This window comes from Schistocerca piceifrons, chromosome 3 (assembly GCF_021461385.2).
Source record: "Schistocerca piceifrons isolate TAMUIC-IGC-003096 chromosome 3, iqSchPice1.1, whole genome shotgun sequence".
NCBI lineage: Eukaryota > Metazoa > Arthropoda > Insecta > Orthoptera > Acrididae > Schistocerca > Schistocerca piceifrons.
In genome coordinates, this window is record NC_060140.1 from 864,325,387 (window position 1) to 864,339,305 (window position 13,919).

At 41.0% G+C, this 13,919-nt stretch overlaps 1 protein-coding gene across 1 annotated transcript in view; it reads right to left on the reverse strand.

The window, feature by feature from the left end:
• LOC124789310 (vacuolar protein sorting-associated protein 8 homolog) overlaps positions 1–13,919 on the reverse strand; it is a 219,150-nt gene that overhangs the window by 18,531 nt on the left and 186,700 nt on the right. Inside the window, exon 19 of the mRNA XM_047256624.1 lies at positions 12,223–12,529. Coding sequence (XP_047112580.1) covers positions 12,223–12,529 — 307 coding nt within the window. The remainder of the gene's footprint in view (positions 1–12,222; positions 12,530–13,919) is intronic.

Below are 13,919 nucleotides of genomic sequence, written 5' to 3' on the forward strand. Positions count from 1 at the left end.
CAGCCCTCGATCAATACCTTAGCCCAAAGCCAACCAAAAAATCTCTCAAAAACCTCATTTACTGTCACACCAACCAACTTCATCCTTACCCGTAACTAATTCCCCTTACATGGCCAATTGAGGCATTCCTCAACATCGAGACATTGGGTCCCCTGGCCTGGTTAAGATTTTGATATCTTTATTGGCTGGATTCCTAGTGAAGAAGAACTATTCAAATTCCCACTACAGCTTAACGCCTTTTCCTAACTGAACTGCATCTAGCCATTTCACAAACCCAAAGTCATTTTCCTTGACGTTTTCCTCCGCCACACTGAGGCTCATATAAAAACCTCAGCCTATATAAAACCAACCAATAAGCAATAAAGCCTCTTTCCTCCCTGAGGAAGGAACATACTAGCTCTTAAAGTTAATTTTTAAGTTCTTTTAACAGTGGAAAATCCAGGACAGAATGAAACAATATTATGGGAACGAAAGTTACTACACACAATATAGTGGAGATGCTGAGTTGCAGATGGGCACAGCAAAAAGACTCTCACAATTATAGCTTTTGGCCATTAAGGCCTTCGACAACAATATATGCACATGCACACACATTCACCACGCAAACACAACTCACACACACGACTGCGGTCTCAGGCAACTGAAACCACTGGCAGTGTGCTTTCAGTTGCCTGAGACTGCAGTCCGTGTGTGTGTGTGTGTGTGTGTGTGTGTGTGTGTGTGTGTGTGTGTGTGTGGTTGATGAAGGCATTAATGGCCAAAAGCTATAATTGTGTGAGTCTTTTTTATTGTGCCTATCTGTGACTCAGCATCTCTGCTATATGGTGAGTAGCAACTTTCCTTCTCAGAATACTCTTTAAGTTTTTCTATTGGATGAACTCAGAATTTTGCCTCTTGGAGATATATACTGACCACCCATTCCATCTCCTCGTAATTTAACTGTTTCATCAACTGAATTTTCCTTTTGAAATAATTTTCTATACAACACCAAATTTTGATGCCGAGTTTTGATGGAAAACTTAGTGTTGTTACATTATTCACTTAATATGAAAGATGGTCTGGTTGTCTGCTTATCTGGTAATAAATGTATGACAAGGGGATCCTATGAGGCAGCCCGATCCAATTTCTTTTTCATACTTACAGCACCTGCATTTCAGTTTCCTAAAACAGTGTGATGCAATTCTCAAAATATCTGAAAACATTCCCTCTGAAAATTAGAAGATTTCTGAGCACTGCAAAGGACAAAATATTTGTAAATTTTTAACAAAATCGTCCATAGTTAACCACCGGCTAGTAATTACAAAGTTGCTAGTGCAGCATATTTTTTTTAAATTTCATATTTATTAACAAATGGAAATGTTAATAAACAAATACAGAATGATAATTTTCCAGAAAAAAATAGATCTTTTTGTTTTTCATTAATATTCACATGAAAATAAGAGTATTTACAATAAATTAAAATATGGTATAAATATGCGAAACATCAAATAGAAAATTAGACACTTTCTAATTTCTTATTACTGAACAGTAGTAGTCATGTACATAATTTTTTCATTTAACAAAATGTCATTAACATGTCTGTTTTACATTTTAATTTATTTTCATATTACCACTACTTCAAAATAAAACAATCTTTTTTATTAATAAATAATGATTCAATTTTTGTTAGTAAATATGGATTTTTTTTAAAAAGCTTTGAAAAGGTATGATATTAACCAGACTCACACCAGCAACTTCATAATTAAAATCCAATTACAAAATACCCTGAGCTACCGATGAATTTGTTAATGAATTACAACTGTTTTACACTTAACAGTACTCACAAATCTTTTGATTTCAAAGGCTTTATTTCCAAATTGTTTCGAAAAATGTGTCTTACTGCTTTATGACATTCATGGTTGGGCAATAACCTTCAAATCCTTTAAGTATGAAGAAAATCAAAGAGAGCCAATCTGTAAGGTCCCATTGTGAATACAAACACTGCAAGAAAGCAAGGCAGTTTACATTAGATTAGATTTACTTTCATTCCAATTGATCCGTAGTGAGGTGGTCCTCCAGGATGTGGAACATGTCAGAAAAACAACAATACATGACAAATATTTACAACTAAAACAAATAAGCTAATGTACCATTCCACAGGTCCCAAGTGGAATGATTGTCATTTTTTAATGAACAGTAAGTGTCATTTTACAAATACTAATGCACTGAATTTAAAATAAAGTTTTTTATTTATTTATAAGGTAATAAATATGTAATACAACTACTGTAATACTTATTTACAATGAACATATTACTGCACTGAAATGGTACAGAAGTTAGATTATACTTACACACACACACACACACACACACACACACACACACACACACATTTTTAATGAACACATTACTGCACTGAAATTGTGCAGAAGTTATGTTGTACTTATATACAAATCAGTTGGTTTCACTAAGAAATTCATCAATGGAGTAGAAGGAGTTGGCCACCAATAAATCCTTTAGGCTTCTCTTAAACTGAATTTCATTGGTTGTTAAGCTTTTTATGGCTGCTGGCAAGTTATTGAAAATGTGTGTTCCTGAATAATGCACAACTTTTTGTACAAGACTAAGTGACTTTAAATCCTTGTGAAGATTATTCTTATTTCTAGTATTGATTCCATGAATTGAGCTATTGGTTTGAAAAAGTGATATATTTTTAATGACATTTCATTAAGGAATAAATATATTGGGAAGCAGTAGTTAGTATCCCTAGATCCCTAAACAGGCTTCTGAAGGATGTTCTTGAGTTCACACCACATATAACTCTTACTGCACGTTTTTGTGCCCGGAAAACTTTAGCTTGGCTTGATGAATTACCCCAAAAAATAATCCCATATGACATTATGGAAAGAAAGTAAGCATAGTATGCCAGCTTTTTCATTTTTATATCCCCTATGCCTGACAAAATTCGCATAGCAAACAGAGATTTGTTAAGACGCTTCAGCAGTTCTGTGGTGTGCTCCTCCCAGTTGAATTTATTATCAAGCTGTAATCCCAAGAATTTAACACTGTCCACTTCTTCTATCTTCTTGTCATCGTATGTTAGACATATACTCTTGGGACACCCCTTACAAGTTCTGATCTGCATGTAGTGTGTTTTTTCAAAGTTTAGTGACAAAGAATTGGCTAGGAACCAGTGATTAATGTCCACAAATATTTTATTGGCTGATCTTTCTAAGACTACACTTGATTTGCTATTTATTGCAATGTTTGTGTCATCAGCAAACAAAACAAACTTGGCATCTGGTAATGTTACTGATGAAAGGTCATTGATATACACCAGAAAAAGTAAGGGCCCCAAAATGGAACCTTGTGGGACACCACATGTAATTAGTTCCCATTTGGATGATGCCTGATAGCTTGATACATGTCTCTTTCCTAATAATACCCTTTGTTTCCTGCCAGAGATATAAGATTTGAACCATTTTGCAGCATTTCCTGTTACACTATAATATTCTAGTTTACTTAAAAGGATATTGTGATTTACACAGTCAAATGCCTTTGACAGATCACAAAATATACCAGCTGCCTGCAATTTTTTGTCTAATGAATTAAGCACATTTTCACTGTAAGTGTAGATAGCCTTCTCAATATCAGAACCTTTTATAAATCCAAACTGTGACTTTGACAGTATGTTATTTGAGATAAGATGGTTATAAAGACGACTGTACATTACTTTTTCGAAAATTTTTGAGAATGCTGGCAACAGTGAAATTGGACGGAAATTTGATGCTATTTCTTTATCTCCCTTCTTAAACAGTGGCTTAACTTCAGCATATTTCAGCCATTCAGGAAATATTCCACTGATAAATGACTGGTTACACAGATAGCTTAATATGTTACTTAGCTCAGAATCACATTCTTTAATTAACTTTGTTGATATTTCATCATACCCACTAGATGTTTTTGATTTTAAAGATTTTATGATGGACATTATTTCTGCTGGGGTAGTGAGGGTCAAATTCATGTTATGGAAGTTACTTGAAATGTCTGGTCTAAGGTAATCCATAGCAGCATCTACCGAACCTGACAACCCCATCTTTTCAGTAACAGTTATAAAATGTTTATTAAAAAGTTCTGCAACACTATACACATCTGTCACCAATGTATCATTTACTCTTAATGCTATTTGTTCCTCTTCATGTCTGGTTCTACCGGTCTCCTCCTTCACTATATATCCCATATTGGCTTTATTTTGTTATCTGATATGACTATCTTTTCCTTGTAATATATTTGCTTTGACATCCGTATTACAGTCTTTAATATTTTGCAGTATTTCTTATAATGTGCTATAGCATCAACATTGGAAATGTTTTGGATTGACAGATACAGTTTTCTTTTTGTTTTACAAGATACCCCTATTCCTCGAGTAATCCATGGCTTCTTTGTAGACTTTGCTCTAACCTTGGTAAGTTTTGGGGGAAAGCAGTGTTCGAATAAGGTAAGCACTTTATTAGCAAAAATGTTATATTTTTCATTCATGCCATGAGCACTGTAAACATCAGTCCAGTGAATGTCTCTGAGGAGTGTCCTAAAATAATCAATTTTTGGCTTACTGATTGCCCTCTTGAGCTCAGATTTAACAGATTTTATATCCTGTTCAGTATTAACATTTAACAGAAGGAACTGCATGTCATGGTCTGAGAGGCCATTGACTATTGGTTTTGTAATATAATTTTGTTCATGGCTGTTTGTGAGGAAGTGGCTATCCTAGTGGGGAACTTTACAGTGGGAATTAAGTTGAATGATAGTGTTACTAACTCAAATAAGTTCTTATTGGGAGAGTCTTTAAGGAAATCTACATTGAAATCACCAGCAACCACTATTTCTTTGTTTTTGGTTGTTAAATGGGCCAGTACAGCTTCAAGGTGGTTTACAAACAGATTGAAGTTACCTGCAGATGCTCGATATACACTTAATATTATGAAGGATTTTTTGTGAAATTCTAATTCTGTTGCACATGCTTCCATATGCTGTTCTAGGCAAAATTTATGAATGTCTATGTTCTTAAATTTATGACAGTTCCTGATGAATGTGGCAACTCCTCCTTTCTCCATTTCTGATCTACAAAAGTGAGATGCTAACCTAAACCCTGTAACACTTAAAAGTTCTATACCAGTGGTCACATGATGTTCAGAGAGGCAGATTATGTCAGCTGGGTTTGAAGACTCTAATTCATCTATGCAGATAGTTAATTCATTAATTTTATTTCTCAGTCCTCGAATATTTTGATGCAATAAAGATAGCTGACATTTCACATTGACTGAGTTAAAATTGGGTGGAGTTAAAATATCTGCTGACAGTTGAAAATTCTTAACCAATGGCTGTTTATGCTGATGTAATAAGCTGGAATTATGTTTTTTGATTTCTTTCTCAAACTGAAGGTTTCAGCAGAACATAAACAGAAAATACGACTGTACGGTCTTTTCGTGTTTTCTGCTATATTATGTAAAGAAAAATGAAACCTTTAATGGTACACTTAAATGGCACACTAATACACTTATTTACCACGTAGTCAGTACTAATCTATATGTTTTATAATCTAAAATGACTTATCTTTACGAGAACACCAAAACTCGCGCTAGTCGCCTGGCTGCAGGGCTGCAGTGGGAGTAGCTTTATGAATGAATGTTAAGGCTTAACACCCCATTAGCAATGAGACCATTAGATTCAGTACAACTATGTGCTGGTGAAGTATGGATATGGAAATTGACCATATCCTTTTCAAATGAAACATCCCAGCAACTGTCTTCAGCTGCTTACAAAAACTAATGAAAGCCTAAATCTTTATGTGGGGAAGGAGATTTTAACCCGCATTCTCCTGGAAGTGCTCTAGTCACAGACATTACAGGCAAGACATTGTGCACCATGGAAAGTGAAATAACTTCAAGTTGAACAAATATATTTCAAGGAAGACGCAATACATGAAAGTCACAGATCAAGTAAACAGAGTAAGACCTGTGTACACTTTAACAGTCAAATTATAACTGAGTCCAAGTCTAGCAGCTGCTGGCTGGCTGGCCGCTTAGGTGGCACTGCTGCTGCATGGCTGGCAGACAGCGCCGCATGTAGAGGACACGCATAACTGTGCGTCGGCACTTTGAAAGATCGGCGAGTCACACCACTTTTCCCCCCCCTTTGAATTTTTTGCACAGGTCTTGATGGAGGTGGGCTGTAGACTGCTAATGTCCATAGGTGTTGTCTGACTGGCCGTAAAGTCTCGAGGAGGAGGCTTCCCGTATGCCCGGAAGTGTCCCCGATGATAACGGGTCGAGATGACAGGAGACGTGGGGGTCGAACCTGCTGGGGCCCCGTGCACCAATCTGCTAGTTGTGGCAAGTCCGGTTGTTATAACAGGAGACATGGGCAATGTGTCCGTGTCTGTAGGAGAAGGAGGCGAGTAGAGTTGCTCCGACAGATGATGGTCATCTGGTTCCTGCATGGGCACGTCTCCTGGTGGCATCAGTTCTTGTGCTGGCACCAATATGATGGTGAGAGCACTGCGTTGTGAGTAATGAGAGATTCCAGTATACCGAGCATCAGGTAGAGCTGAAGGTGGTGTAGCGGCATCTGGAACAGGCGTTGCCGGCACACGAGGCCGAAGCTGGTCCGAATGACGCACTGCAACACCCGTGTCCGTCTGGATTTCATACAGGCGTTGGCCACGGTGTCATAAGATGTGGCCAGGACTCCATTTTGGCCGCCTGCCATGTCCCCATACCCATATAAGGTCGTCGGCGGTGAACCGGCCAAGCGAAGGCACCTGCGGCCGTGAGGTGGAAGGCCGCAGAAGATGAAGTAGTGTGCGGGGCTGTCGGACATGTAAGAGCTCAGCCGAGCTGTGGTCGCCCAATAGGGGGAAACGATAAGAAGCCAGAAATTGGAGAAGCGCATCATCAGCAGAAGAAGAAGTCAGGAGTTTCCTCATCTGAGCCTTAAATGAGCAGACCAGTTGTTCAGCCTCACAGTTTGACTGTGGATGGAACGGAGGGGCCGTGACATGCATGATACCGTGACCGGCACAAAAATCCACAAAATCAGAAGAGGCAAATTGCGGACCATTATCAGTAACAAGAGTAGAGGGAAGGCCTTCCAAAGAGAAAATGCGAGCTAGAGGATTGGTGGTTGCCGTGGTGGTAGGCGACATGCAACAGACAATGAAAGGAAAGTTAGAGTGGGCGTCAATAACGAGAAGCCAATAAGTACCTAAAAAAGGTCCCGCCAAATCAGCATGAATACGCTCCCATGGCTTCTCAGGTGAAGGCCACAGTGACAAAGATGACTTCGGGGTGGCGGCCTGTGATGCACAATGGCCGCAGGCAGCAATCGTGTGTGATTTCAGAGTCAATGCTGGGCCAGTACACATGACGGCGCGCCAGAGATTTTGTGCGAGAGACACCCCAGTGCCCTTGGTGAAGGAGGCGCAAGACCGAAGCACGCAAAGATGCAGGTAACACAACACTCGGCGAAGCATTTTCGGTGGAAAGGAGGGTAACACCATCCCTAGCCGTGAGGCGGTAACGCAAAGCGTAGTAGTTCCCCAACGGATCAGAAGTCTTAGCGGATGGACAATCTGGCCAACCCTTCTGAATACAGCATAAAACCCGGGAGAGGGTAGGGTCAGAACATGTAGCAGATGGCAGCCGGCCCCTGGTGATGGGGAACCCGTCCACAACCCGCTGCTCGGCAACATCCAGGTGGAAACACAAAAGTTCGTCCGTATCGAATGCCAGATCAGGACCCATGGGAAGGCGAGACAGTGCATCAGCATTCGCATGTTGAGGCGTCAGCCGGAAATGAATCTCAGAATAGAAACGAGACAAGTAAAGAGCCCAACGCTGGAGGCGGTGTGCAGCCTTGTTGGGAAGTGACGTTGATTGATGAAACAAGGAAACAAGTGGTTTGTGATCCGTAACAAGATGAAATTTGGATCCATAGAGCAGGAGGAGGAGGAGGAGATAAGTGTTTAACGTCCCGTCGACAACGAGGTCATTAGAGACGGAGCGCAAGCTCGGGTGAGGGAAGGATGGGGAAGGAAATCGGCCGTGCCCTTTCAAAGGAACCATCCCAGCATTTGCCTGAAGCGATTTAGGGAAATCACGGAAAACCTAAATCAGGATGACTGGAGACGGGATTGAACCGTCGTCCTCCCGAATGCGAGTCCAGTGTGCTAACCACTGCGCCACCTCGCTCAGTGGATCCATAGAGAAAAACACCAAACTTATGAAGAGAATAAATAATGGCCAAAGCTTCTTTTTCAATTTGAGAATAGTTCTGTTGGGCATCCGTGAGCGTTTTGGAGGCATAAGCAATGGGTTGTTCAGAACCGTCAGGAAAATGGCGCGCAAGGACTGCACCGACCCTGCATTGAGAGGCATCTGTGGCAAGAACAAGATGCTGGCCAGGTCGATAAGTAGCCAGGCACGGGGCCCGTTTCAGCATAGTCTTCAATTTCTGGAAAGCTTCATCGCATGACGCAGACCAGTGAAAAGGCACGTTTTTATGCGACAGGTGATGCAACGGCTGAGCCAACGAAGCAGTAGACGGTAAAAACTTGTGATAGTATGCTATTTTCCCCAAGAAGGCCTGCAGTTCCTTAACACATGTAGGACGAGGAAGGGTATCGATCGCAGCAACAGTTTGCTGAAGCGCACGAATACCATCCCAAGAGAGTTGAAACCCCAAGTACGTGATAGACGCCTGAAAAAATTTTGATTTCTGAAGATTACACTTAAGACCGGCAGTCTGTAAGACATGAAAAAGTGTGCGGAGATTCTGAAGATGTTCGTCAGTGGTGGAGCCAGTGACAACAATGTCATCCTGGTAATTTATACACCCAGGGACAGTGAGCAATAATTATTCCAACAATCGCTGAAAGAGAGCAGGGCCGCTGGCAACCCTGAATGGCAATCGTTGGTATTGATAGAGGCTGAAAGGCGTGCTAAGGACCAGAAACTGCCGAGAAGCAGCATCGACGGGAAGTTGATGATAAGCTTCTGACAGGTCAAGTTTAGAAAAATACTGGCCTCCAGCAAGTTTAGTGAACAGTTCTACAGGTCGAGGCATAGGGTAAGTGTCGATAAGGCATTGAGCATTTACAGTGGCTTTGAAATCGCCACAGAGACGAATATCACCATTTGGCTTAGCAACGACGACGACAGGAGAGGACCACTCACTGGAAGTGACAGGAAGCAAAACCCCTGAAGCAGTGAGACGATCCAGCTCCCATTTGACCTGATCACGAAGGGCCACGGGAATGGGCCGAGCCCGAAAAAACTTACGCCGAGCAGTGGGTTTGAGCGTGATATGAGCTTCAAAGTTGTTTGCACGGCCTAACCCAGGAGAAAAAAAGGGACGAAAATGTCGTCGACAAGGAATCCAATTGAGCATAAGGAATAGCATCAGAGACGATATTGACAGAGTCATCTATGGAGAACCCTAAAACACGAAAGGCATCCAAACCAAAAAGATTCTCCACGTTACTATGGTCGACCGCAAATATGGGAACAGTGCGAACGATAGATTTTTAAGATACCTCAGCATCAAACTGTCCCAAAAGAAAAATCTTCTGTTTATTCTAAGTCCGTAATTGCCTAGTGACAGGTGACAGGATTGGAGAACCCAACTGAAGATACGTCTGAGAATTGATGATAGTGGCAGCAGAACCAGTATCCACCTGCATGCGAACATCTCGACCAAGTATTTGGACAGTGAGGAATAACTTCCCTGAAAGGGAAGAAGTACAATTGACAGACAACACAGAATCAGAATAAGCGTCATGTTCATGAACATCATGTATGGATCAGATTTGCAAACAGATGACACATGACCCTTTTTTTTGCATTTGTGACACACGGCCCAACGTTGTGGACAATCTGCTCATGAATGTTTCGTAAAACACTGTGGACAGGAAGGAAGTTGCCGTGGGTTTTGCTGCAGTTTCTTAGAGGTTTGTTTACGGTTAGGCCGAGGCTGTGCTTGGGAACGTACTGCGGCCACGTCGGCTGGTGGGGACATGCCACACGCTTCGTCAACATCGCACAGAGGTTGTATACCCCCGATGTCGCCCCATGCCTCTATTTGCGCTCCAGCGGCGCGAGAAATTTCAAAAGACTGAGCAATGGATAGGACTTCATCTAGAGTTAGATTTGCCAACTGAAGGGCACGTTGCCTAACTTCTTTGTCGGGCGCCGTTCGGATAATAGCATCCTGTACCATGGGATCGGCGTAGGATTCTTTGTGGACTTCAGTAACAAATTGACACTTTCTACTGAGGCCGTGAAGTTCAGCAGCCCAAGCACGATAGGATTGATTCGGTTGTTTTTGACAATGATAAAAGGCAACACGAGAGGCTACCACATGCGTTTGCTTTTGAAAATAGACGCACAGAAGTGAGAACATTTCAGCAAAGGACAAAGATGCAGGATCTTTCAAAGGAGCCAATTGCAACAACAACTGATACATTCGAGGTGAAATCCATGAAAGAAACAGAGACTTACATGTTTGTTCGTCCGTGACATGAAATGCCAAGAAGTGCTGTCGAAGACCTTTTTTGTAACCAGACCAGTCTTCCACCGTCTTGTCGTAAGGAGGAAAAGTAGGTGGAGACAACGACGAGAGATGCCCCGCATTTGATGCCGCGACGAAATCACAAATCGCATTTGTGAGAAGCGTTTGCTGTTCTATGAGACCTTGCAATAGTTGCTCTAAAGTAGCCATGAAAACATGTGGGTCAATGATGGAAAAGAAAAATCACCACCTCGTCACCAATTGTAATAACTTCAAGTTGAACAAATATAGTTCAAGGAAGACGCAATACATGGAAGCTACAGATCAAGTAAACAGAGTAAGACGGGTGTACACTTTAACAGTCAAATCATAACTGAGTCCAAGTCTAGCGGCCGCTGGCTGGCTGGCCGCTTAGGTGGTGCTGCTGCTGTGTGGCTGGCAGACAGCGCCGCATGTAGAGGACGCACGTAACTGTGCGGCGGCACCTTGAAAGATCGCCGAGTCACAACAGAATATGATGTCACTGCACCACTCTGCTCTGTGGCAGCTTCATCATCTGAGCGATATTTTTGTGTTATAGTGTATATAGGGTTATCAATCCACATGGAAGGCATTACTGACCAATTAAGTTATGAAATCACAATCTCCTCCACATTATGATTGTCTTCCTAATAGGGAACGGTATTTTTCAGCAAGGTAATGTGCCTCATTACACAGTTACTAGTGTCTGTAAATGGCTGGAAGAATGCTATCAAGACTTCTTCACGATTCCCTTGCAACCAGTCTCTCTACGTCTTAACCCAGTTGAATATCTATGGGATAACTTTGATCGTTGTATTCACTAGTCACCTCAGTTGAACATAAAATGCTCCCAGATTACCAGAAAGAATCCAGCACAGCTCCACACTGGACTGCCATCTCGTGAAATAAAGATGAAATTCATTAATTTCAGATCAATGACAGTCACTCATTGTTAACAGTCAGAAGCATTAAATACACTAAAAAAAAGATGGACCACAAAAGGGTTATGCAAATTGGTCACAGACTGATATTCATATGGTCTTGGGGAAAGGAGATGTCATTCTTCATTGGAAAAATACGAAAATAATGTAATACCCACAAAAGAGGTAGCCAATGAAATTTTTCATTGACTGATTCTTGATGACCAGCTGTCTGTCTGTAAGCCTTGCCATGCAGGATTAATAGAGGAAACACAGAAGGTCTTTAGAAGTGCAGCATGTTACATCATGGGTTTGTTTAGTCACGCAGGAGTGTCTGGATAGCGCTCATCCAAGACTAGTGACAGATGCTGTTAGAAAAGCAATGTATATCACAGATAACATTACTCTAACAATTCCAGGACAGTACTTATAAAAAACAATAGAGTGAAATATTACTATCTTTCATGCATATTTCTTTTAATGACCATGATGGTAAAATTGGAGCAATAAGAGTAAATGCAAAAGCAACGAAGTTGTTGTTCTGGTACTCTGTCTATGAATTGAACAGGAAAAAGGGAAGGTGGGGATATCATGACATCTGCCATACACCCATATCAAAGCCTGTCGAATATACAAATGGATGTGTAAATCTTTTTCAACGGCAAATGCAAATGCAGATACTCTGGTTACCAGAAGTGCATATAATGCTTACTTCCTGAAAATGTACTTCACCCACCTGGCAGCCGTGTAGTCTCATTGCGCTGTGGTCGCATGAGGCTGTCGAGCAGAGGAAACCATACACTGTGACGGCCAGCCTCATCCAGTGTGGCTGAACCTCTTCTACACAGTTCCACGAGACGTGTGGTCAGCTCTCGCACCGCAGTTTCTTCTTCAACCTTATTTACTCCATCTCTTGATGTTGTAATTAACAAATCTATTCTGCTGTTAAGGTGGCCCAGTAACAGCTGCAGCGCTCCTTGGAAGTCTCCAGTCTTCTCCAGCAAATAAGCTGTAGCGTCAGTCTGTTCATACTTCCTTGTGATCTATGAAAGTAAAAGCAAACTGCTGAAATTAAAGTTGAATTTCTTAAAATGAAATCATTACATGAACACTTTTCCAAAATAAAGTATTACTACTGCAATTAGCAGCTTTCCACATGCTCATGCTGATGTGAAAGTGTTTTGATTTAAGGAACTAGAGCTCAAAAGGTGAGCATAACTCATGAAAAGAACGTATCTGGGTTTGTGCCACAATATGGTACAAGTTTTAGATAGCTATCTAGCTAGTTAGCCAGTCATCCTTATTTTTAATTTTTCATCTACTGATTATTATTAACTTTAACATTACAGTATTACACATTCATAAATTCTTCTTTGGAACAGAAGGAGTCATACATCACATAAGATTTCAGTTTATGTTTGAAATTAAGTTTATCTACTAGATTCTTCACATCCCTTGATGAGTGATCTAAGATTTTTCCCTATTCTTTTAGTTCAATACTAAGAACGAGTGATGCATAGTATCAACCATTATATTACAATCACTCATTACAGAAAGATAAATCAAGGGTTGATTAGAGAATAAGAACTGAATACAGTACAGTGTTGCGCTGAGAAGTTGAAAATATGGCACTTTATGTGTTTTGGTACAGTATTCCCGCTGAAACGTCAGGTAGGGTTAGACTGGCAAATTCTTTGGGTTTTGTCACAGTTCTTAGAGCAGCTATGTACTTAAAGGAAATAGATATAGCAACCAAGGCCTCATGGTGACTGTTGTGTAAGGTTCACAGTAAATTGCCACAGATGTGGGTGTGAAGGGCATCTCCGGAAACAGTGTCATCAGCCAAAGTGCTACAAACGTGAGCAAGTGAGTTAGAAAGCACAGGTGTGAGTGCAAGGCTAAGAAACAAGAGAATCGGTCTCAGGAGAAGTGATCATCGAAAACAAATGGGAAAGTAAAAGCTGTCGAACAATGTTCCCAATAAAATATGATACTGCACAGTTAGAGGCAGAGATGGGATGCTGCTTGTGGGGTTTTGTTGATGGCAAGGAACATAGGTTTTTAACAGATACAGGGGTACATCTATTGGTCACTGCACTGCATCTCTTGGGTAGAAAGAGACTATGAGTGCCTCATTAAATATCACGGGTGGAGTTGGTAACAATGATTTAGATTCATTGGGGACAACAAAGCTCAAGTTCAACCTTAAGGCTAAGACTTTTTCTGAGCATATGGAAGCGTTGCCAGAAGTTTGTCAAGGGTATTCTGTGACTGTTGGGCTCTATTTTCTTACTAACATTATGCCAAAATCAATATTTCGCAGCACACAACTGAACTTGGTGGAACTTTGTTTTCACTAGGTGATACCACTGCAAATGAGGCAATGTTGCAAGGCTAACCAATCATGGAGGTGTACCGTGTGTGTGCATGATC